This window comes from Tursiops truncatus, chromosome 16 (genome assembly GCF_011762595.2).
Source record: "Tursiops truncatus isolate mTurTru1 chromosome 16, mTurTru1.mat.Y, whole genome shotgun sequence".
NCBI classification, from domain to species: Eukaryota; Metazoa; Chordata; class Mammalia; order Artiodactyla; family Delphinidae; genus Tursiops; species Tursiops truncatus.
This window is the reverse complement of record NC_047049.1, coordinates 61,423,930-61,432,125: the sequence shown is the minus strand read 5'-3', so window position 1 is coordinate 61,432,125 and position 8,196 is coordinate 61,423,930. Positions and strand designations below refer to the sequence as shown.

The 8,196-nt window shown below is 58.5% G+C and overlaps 1 protein-coding gene across 5 annotated transcripts in view; it reads left to right on the top strand.

The window, feature by feature from the left end:
- Positions 1 to 1,761: 1,761 nt before the first annotated feature.
- Positions 1,762 to 8,196, top strand: part of PALD1 (phosphatase domain containing paladin 1) — a 90,078-nt gene continuing 83,643 nt past the window's right edge. Inside the window, exon 1 of one of the 5 annotated variants that reach the window (XM_073793707.1) lies at positions 1,762 to 1,894. Coding sequence is in view for 1 of the 5 variants with exons in the window: in XM_033842597.2 (XP_033698488.1) it covers positions 3,131 to 3,267 (137 nt within the window). In the remaining 4 variants the exon portion in view is untranslated. Of the gene's footprint in view, positions 1,895 to 2,592; positions 2,864 to 2,960; positions 3,268 to 8,196 lie in introns of those variants that run through there. The other 4 variants (XM_033842592.2, XM_033842594.2, XM_033842597.2 and 1 more) reach the window with 4 other exon arrangements.

Sequence of the window (8,196 nt, the reverse complement as noted above, 5' to 3'; positions counted from 1 at the left end):
AGCAACACAAGCACATATGTGTACTTACACGTGTTCACACACGAGCACACAGTTGTACTGCAGGGCCACCCGCGGGGCCCTGGCATTCTCTAGATGATAAGGTGGCATCTCGGGTGCTTGTGCAACTGGGATGTGGGGTGGTGGCGGTAGTTCTGGTGGAGGTGCTGGGTCAGTAGGGGTGGGTCCTGAGCCCTCTAGTTTCTGAGATCCTGTTCGGGGACCGCTGATCCTTTCTCAGTGGCTTTTGGGCTTCTGCTCTGAGCTTACAGACTTCTTGGGGAGCTTCTGCGGCAGTTTGCGCTGAGAGAGTTGGCCCAATTGATTCTTCCGTTCTGCCTGGGGTTGGAGAGAGAGGGCAGAGTGCCTTCTTTGGGGTATACCTAGGGCTGCTGTGTCCCTTCCTTCGTCTCTTCCTCAACATTCAGTCCCCTTCCCCCTTCCAGGCCGCTGGGTCCGGTGGGGGGCAGGATCTGGTCCTGCAGGTTTTCTTGTGGTGGGGGGAACCCCCAGCATTTGCTGCTCTGAGCAAGGACTTGGCAGAACTTCAGGGGCTGGGGGCGGGCTGGTGAGGCCGGACGCTGTGATCTGGATGCCATCTGTACCCTGTCTCTGAGATACCTCTAAACCCCCAACCCTCTACTTCTGGGGTCTACCAGCTGAGCCCCGAGGCTGTCTGTTGGAGCCAGAAGGGCAGTGATTCTGGTTCTTCTGGGGACATCTCTGCCCTGGGCTTTTCTGCTTGATTCAACAAGAACACCTACTGTGTGCATGGTGAACATGAATGAATGCATGAATGACCAATGTACCAGACACTGTGCTGGGGACCAAAAGACAGGTCAGACACGGACTTTTGTCCTCCAGGAGCTCAGTCTAGAGAGGCAGCTAGCCACAGATCCCAGGGAGGAAGAGTAGTGTGTGTGTGCATGTGTGTATGTGTGCATGTTTGTATATGTGTATATGTGTGTGCTCGAGCACAGTCTCAGTGCACATACGTACCCCCACCTTAGTCCTGGCTGCAAGGGGGCATTATCCTGGGTAATGCAGGATAACGAGGATGCATTCTCAGTATCCTCAGTATGGCAGGGGCTTCAGCTGGGGAATCTGACACGGGGTGGAGTGGTTTATGAGGTTGTACAAAGAGGAGGACGGAAGGGAGCAGTACCCAAAGATGGTGCCTACCATGTGCCACATGCCCCGCCAAGGCATCCCATGCCCCAGCTTCCTGGCTTGTCAACACCTCTTTGAAGGAGGACAGGCCATATTCTGGCTGAGGCACTTGAATATCAGGCAGGTTATGTCAGAGACCACACAGGCAGTAAACTACGAGCCAACTTGAGCCTAGCTCTACTGGTCTCTGAAGGTCAGGTCTGCTTCCCAAGGCCACTCCTGGGTCTTCTCCGCTCCTCTCCTCCTCGCACATCTTGGTTGTTACAGGAGGAGGCCTGGAGCTGAGGGCGAGTGTCCCCTGGGCCTCAGTTTCCTCATCCACTAAAAGAGGGATAATAAAAGTAGTTATCTCATAGAATCATCCAGTGAAGCACTTGAGACCTGGGTGCTGGAGACTTGGTAAGAGCACCACAGACAACAGCCATTCCGCTTGTCTTTATTTGTCCTTAGGGCTCCCATGGACTGCAGGGCCTGCCTGCCCCGCTCCTAGCCCAGCGCCTCTGGCCTGACTTTGGAGAGAGGCGAGGCCTGCGCTGCCTTCATCCTGGGGAGACTCGGACTTCACCGACTCCTGCTGCAGCCCTGATTGTGGGTGAGGCCGGTAGTGACAGGTGAGGAAGACCGATTTCCCCAGTGTGGAGCAGAGTGAAGGAAGAAGTGACTCACCAACCACAGCAAAGCCCATCTCCCCCAGAGGAAACAGTGGCGAGAGAGCGAATGCACTTGGGTGAGTTTGGGGGCACGCGCCAGCGGAGGGCTGGCATGGGCTGCTGGGGCATCGGGGTGCGCCTGGTTGGGCTACCGTGCCCGGTCAGTGGGATCAGTGGGAGGCGGGGATAGGGCCCCTTGGGGGTGGGGATTGTACGTATCACTGTAGGGAGCCATGGGGTGGGGGCAGAGGGACCCCTCCCCTTCCAAAGTTTCTCCCTCATTCTTCCCTTTTCGCCTCTGGGGACTGAGGGTGTCTAGGGCTTGGGAGAAGCCCACGATTGAGTGGACAGTCTGCTTTTTTTTTTTTTTTTTTTTTTTTTACGGTACGCGGGCCTCTCACTGTTGTAACAGGCCTCTCCCGTTGCGGAGCACAGGCTCCGGACGCGCAGGCTCAGCGGCCATGGCTCACGGGCCCAGCCGCTCCGCGGCATGTGGGATCTTCCCGGACTGGGGCACGAACCAGCGTTCTCTGCGTCGGCAGGCGGACTCTCAACCACTGTGCCACCAGGGAAGCCCGGACAGTCTGCTTTTTAAGGGCTCAACCGTTGACTCCTGTGGTGGCTGAGGTCCAGAGAGGGCAATCGCCTATCTCAGGTTGCACAGCACAGCGAGGATTCTTCCGGTGCCCAGCTGCTTGTCTCGGTCCCGCCGAGGCTTGGCCTGGCTTTAAAAAGCAGAGACTGGCGAGGGCCAGCCGATTTCCCGGGGAGCTGGAGTCTGGGAGGGGGTGTGGCGCCGAGAGCTTTTGCTTCTTTCTCCTGCCAGGGAGGCTGGATGTAGGCTTTGGGCTTCTTCCAGAACTAGACGAACTAACGACAAGGGAAGAGAAGCTGGCTTCCCAGGCCGTCTCCCCTGTCCCAAACTTTTCCTCGCAGGCGGAGGGTGGATGGGCGAAGGGAGGAAGCGGGGCCGGGAAAGGTGGGGCCAGCCGTTCCCTCCCCGCCAGGCTGCCGCGGCTCTGGAATGCCAATCGGGACGCTGCTTGGTGAGTGTGTCTTTAAATCCGAGACCCCCGCCCCCTTGGCGGCTGGGGCCGGGGCTCGGGCTGGCAGGGCGGCGGCGGGCTCGGTGATTGGCGGCCTGGCCGGATCCGCCCCTCGGCTTGGGGGTCGTGGGGCACGCGGAGCGGAGCGGCGCGGCGCGCTCGGGCTGGGGCGGGCAGCTCTCTTCGCCGGCGAGCGGGGCTACTTCTCTCGTGGCCTCGCCTCGTCGCGCCCGCCCTGCCAGCCTCCGGAACTGCCTCTGCCCACGGATGGGCTGGGGAAGTTGGGAGGAGCCAGCCGGAGCCCGCGCCGGGCGCGACCCGCCGCTGCCTGACTCGGCGCCCGCCGTTCGGGCGCAGCGCGCCAGCCGCAGGAGCGCGGATGCCCCGGAGTCGCGGGCTGACAGGTACCGATGCGTCCGGACCCGGGCTGGCGAGGGAGGACTGATTCAGGAGTTCTCTGGGCACTCCCGGGCCGGGGCTTCTCCGACCACCCACTCCCCATCCCCCAGCTCGCACGCCTCCCTGGGCTCCGCGGAGAAGAGAGGTCCTGGGCCCCCACCCAGACCCGCGCGGGATCATTGCCTGGGAGAGAAGCGGAACCTCACATATTAAACAGTGAGGAGTTACTGAGTCGTTTTGTCTGTCCGGCTCTGGGCTACCGACTTCCTCGAGGAGGTTTCCCTCGGACTGGGGTAGATGTGAGCTGGCGACACCTCCACTCGTAATGGCTAGGCCTGGGGCAAGGCCCAAGTGCTGGGCTTCCTGTGCAGCTGCGGCGAGGCAGGACGCTTCATGATCCACACCTGGGGTCCCTGGGCTCGTCTTTAGGGGCTTGAGGCCCATGGCACCGGGAAGAGTCCAGAGAACCCAGTGGGTGCAAGCTTTGATGCTGGGCCTCATCTGGTCCTTTTCTTCTGTAGGCCTGGGTCTCCGAGGGGAGCCCCCTTTTCATCTTCAGTGGTTTTTCCTGAAGGGGCAAGAGGCCTGTCAGAAAGCAGAGTGCAGTGTGCGGGAGACTGTTGCCCTGGACTTTCGAAAGTGGCCAGGGTGGTTGGAACCTGTTCTTATCTCTTGGGGAGTCAGAAATGGAAGGAAAGCTCCCTGACTTAGGGAAGCTTCTCAGCTTCCCTACTCTCTCGACCAGAATTCCAGGCACCGACTCCTTGGCTTCCTGCAGAGCAACCTGGACCCGTGACTGAGCATTTCTTAAAAGCCAGGGAGGGTAGGAGTGGTGCAAGGTGTTGGAGGGTTCTCCCCTTAGGTGGCTCAGCCCCACGGGGGGAGACAAGACATAAACACAAAGAAAGTTCACTAAGGCAGGGTTTCAATCCCAGTCCCGGACTAATAGTAATACTAGTGGAAATACCAAGAGCATACACATGATTAATTGCTGAGTGAGTGATACGGTCTGCAGTTGCTAGGGGAGCTGGGATGCAGTTCTCAGGCAGCCGTGCAAATATGTTTAAAATGTTCTGTCTCCATACCCACCCTTTGTGATTACCGTGCTAGTGGTTAGGCCCTCTCACCACTTCCATGGACAGGGCGCAGCTGGAGCGTGCCCCAGCCCCACTCCCAGGTGTTTTTTGTTTTTCTGCTGGTGGATTTCTGAAGAAGCACATTTGGTTTCTGGGGTCAGGCTAACCATAGGACTCTCCCAGCCTCCTTGGGGCTGTTGAGGTTTAGGGTCTAGATCCAGCCTTACAGGAGGAAGTCCTCTCTTCCTTTCGGAAGAGCCTCTATCGCTGGGGGCTGGGGATGAGTTTGTCAGGCTGGAGGCCCTGAGCCAGACACTGTTTCCTGTGAGTGCAGACAGACAATCTTCCCCTCGCTGGCCATCGGGGGTTGGAGTTGGGGTGTTGGAGGTAGGCAGGCCTGGCGGGGCTGGTTTGAGGTGAGTGGTACCTGGGGCATCCTGACCTCACTTCTGAGGTTCTACTTTGTCTAGGGCTCTGTCCTCTCCCGCATCATCCCTGGCAAGTTTCTGTTTTCTGGAACACTTTGCAGAGGTGGCAGTGTGCTCGTGCCTGTGGCCTTGGGAGCTGTTCTGGGGGTGGGTGTTGCTGAACTCACCCTTTAGCCCTTGGCCGGCACTGTGAGTACTTGGGTGAACACACCCACCTGCCTCCAAACAGGTGGCACACACAGGGTCACCTGGGCACAGGTGGGGAATGCTGGCATGAGGAGAGATGTGCGTGCGTGCTCAGGTTTATAACTGTGTGGGCAAGGGCAGTGAGGAACTGGATACAGATGGACACGAAGGCAGTGGAGGTGGGCAAGCAACCCAAGGCACACGCACGTGCAGGGGCAGACAGTGTGAACACACAAGTGTGGACCACGCACAGGCCGCAGATACTCTATAGATGGACCTACGCTATCATGGAGATTTGGCTGATGGAAGTGGACAGACATATGGTGGGCTCACGGAAGCACAGACAGGGATGTGAGCTGACATTCACCAACGCGAGACATGGAGCCACATGGACGTGCCTTGAATCCTGGGCAGACATGGAGTTGGCTCTGGGCACCTGGGACACACACAGACACTTATACCTGCTGAATCTTCCGACAGCAGAGGGCAGAACACAGTCGGAGGTAGGTACCAAGATATAGTCCGAGGCAAGTGGTGCTCAGTTATCCCTGTGACTCTGCGTGGCAGCAGTGCCTGAAAGCTGACCTGTTTGGGGTGGAGGTGGTACAGGTGCTGTGTGGTGTGGCTTCATTTCTGGACTCCCGCTTTGGAGTTTGAAGACCCCAAAGGGCTCAGTATCCTCTGTTTCACCCTGAGAGTTCTTTGACCTCCCTCCTCCCTAAGTTACAGGGCTGGGTGCATGCCTTAAACACCATCAGGGACTTCTTGAACTTTGAGGCTCATCTCCCCTGGGTCTCCAGAGCTTCCTGAAGTGAGGTCGTGTGGTCAGGGTAGGGGAGGTACCTGGCTGGGGACTCTCCTTCTGAGCCCAAGCCTGAGGGTTTTTGGCAGGGAAGGGACAACCCCTGGGAAAGAGAAAGAGTAGATATGCAGTTGGGTCTTTGATGAGACCTTTGCTTTCTGGTATGGACTGCCCCTCCCCCTAACCCTTGGACAGGGAAGGCCCTCCTGCCCCCAATCTGGCTATGGCTCAACCTGGAGATTGAGAGATACAGCTCGACACTAACTCACCCTGTTACCTGGGCAAGTTACTTAATGTCTTAACTAACTCATCTTTAAAGTGAAACGTCTCGTCTTTAAAATGGTGCCAGTAACCCCTTGCCCTTGGGGTGTGGTGAGGGTTAAATGTGAGATAATCAGTGGAAAGTGTGTGGCCCAGGGTCTGGCACAGAGCGAGCACTGTCAGTGGAGCCTTGGTGACCAGCCTTCCCCTGTGGCCAGGACTCTCCAGAGCTGCTTCAGCAGCCAGGTGCCTGGCCCTGGGAAGGAAGGCTAGCAGGCCAGGCACCTCTGGTTTGAAACATGGAGGGCTTTGTCCTCACCTCCTGCCCACCAGTCGCTCCTTAGCCCTGTGGGACCTCTGCACGCCTGCAAGCAGGATGTATGAAGCTTGGGTCTGCCTCCTGCTGGGCCTCTGGGAGGGGAGCCAGTGGTTTGCTAAGAATAGCCCCAAATTATCGCTCTGCCTCCCAGCGGGCAGCCGTGCATCTTCCCAGCCTGGGCCAGGGGGCTTGCAGATGGGCCTTTTGTGTTTCCTGGAACTGGTGCTCAGCACCGGGATGAGCTTGGGAGCAGCAGGCCGGATCTGGGAGGAGGCCCTGCTGTTCTTCCTAGGTGTTTGGCTGGGACCTGGGGAAAGAGAAGGTCCGGGGAGAACTAGTCTTTAAAATCTCTGAGTTCCTCTTACACTTAGAGCTTGTCCTGACAAGTGACCCATCTTCCTACCCCTCAACAGACCTGTAGCGATTAAGAATACCGGAGGCTTCCCTGGTGGCGCAGTGGTTGAGAGTCCGCCTGCCGATGCAGGGGACACGGGTTTGTGCCCCGGTCTGGGAAGATCCCACATGCCGCGGAGCGGCTGGGCCCGTGAGCCATGGCCGCTGAGCCTGCGCGTCTGGAGCCTGTGCTCCGCAACAGGAGAGGCCACAACAGTGAGAGGCCCGCATACCGCAAAAAAAAACGAATACCGGGCCCGGAACCAGACCACTATGGTCTGAATTTCGGCTTCCTCTCTTGCTAGCTGTATGGCACCAGACAATTCACTTAACCTCTCTGTGCCTGATTCCCTTGTGTAGCAGGATTAATAATAGTAACTCCCTTAAGAGAATGTCACGACTCACCAGCCGAGAGGCTTGTCTGCTCGCCCGCCGGGGCGGGCGGGACTGGGAGCTGAGGCTCCGGCTTTTGTCGGAGCGCCTGGAGAGGACTGGGGTTGGCGGCGTGAACACAGCCTGCAGGGCGTTGGTGCGCCGCAGCTGGCCGGGAGAGAGTCCGGGGAGGGGTCTGGACCTGCCGAAGAGGCAAGAGACTTTTACGTCCCTCTTTGTTTCCTGGTGCACGAGGAGAGGGGATTAAGAACGCTGCTTGAGAGAGCTCCAGGGACGGGCGCGAGCCGCGGCTAAGAGTGCGGAGCCCAGAGACGGACATGGGACGCTAAGGCCGCTGCTGCCGCCGCCAGGAGGCCTGTGTGCGAACACAGGTCACTAGCCACACGCCCTTCCGGGGAGCCTGTGCAGCCCGCCACTGCCAGGGTCCCGGGATCCAGGGACGGCTCGCCCGGGAGAGCGCACGGCGCGCCTCAGGCTGCAGCGTCACGCCGGCCTCTGCAGCTGCAGGCCCGCCCCGCACTCCGTGACCCTCCCTACCCCCCGGCCTGGGTGAGCCAGAGCCTCTGAATCAGCGGCTCCTTTAACCCCGTCCTGTCTGAGCAAAGAACAGACGCCCTCCGGTGACCTACACGCACAGGCGGGGCCAAATCCAAAGCTGAGCCCCTAGGAACTGTGAGAACAAAGAAGAGAAAGGGAAATCTCTCCCAGCAGCCTCAGAAACAGGATTAAAGCTCTACAATCAACTTGATATACCCTGCATCTGTGGAATACCTGAATAGACAACGAATCATCCCAAATTAAGGAGCCCTGTGGATGAAAGGCTCTTGGTGCTGCAGCCAGGACTCAGTGCTGTGCCTCTGAGGTGGGAGAGCCAACTTCAGGACACTGGTCCACAAGAGGCCTCCCAGCTGCACATAATATCAAACAGCAAAAATCTCCGAGAGATCTCCATCTCAACGCCAGCACCCAGCTTCACTCAACGACCAGCAAGCTACAGTGCTGGACATCCTATGCCAAACAACTAGCAAGACAGGAACACAACCCCACCCATTAGCAGAGAGGCTGCCCAAAATCAT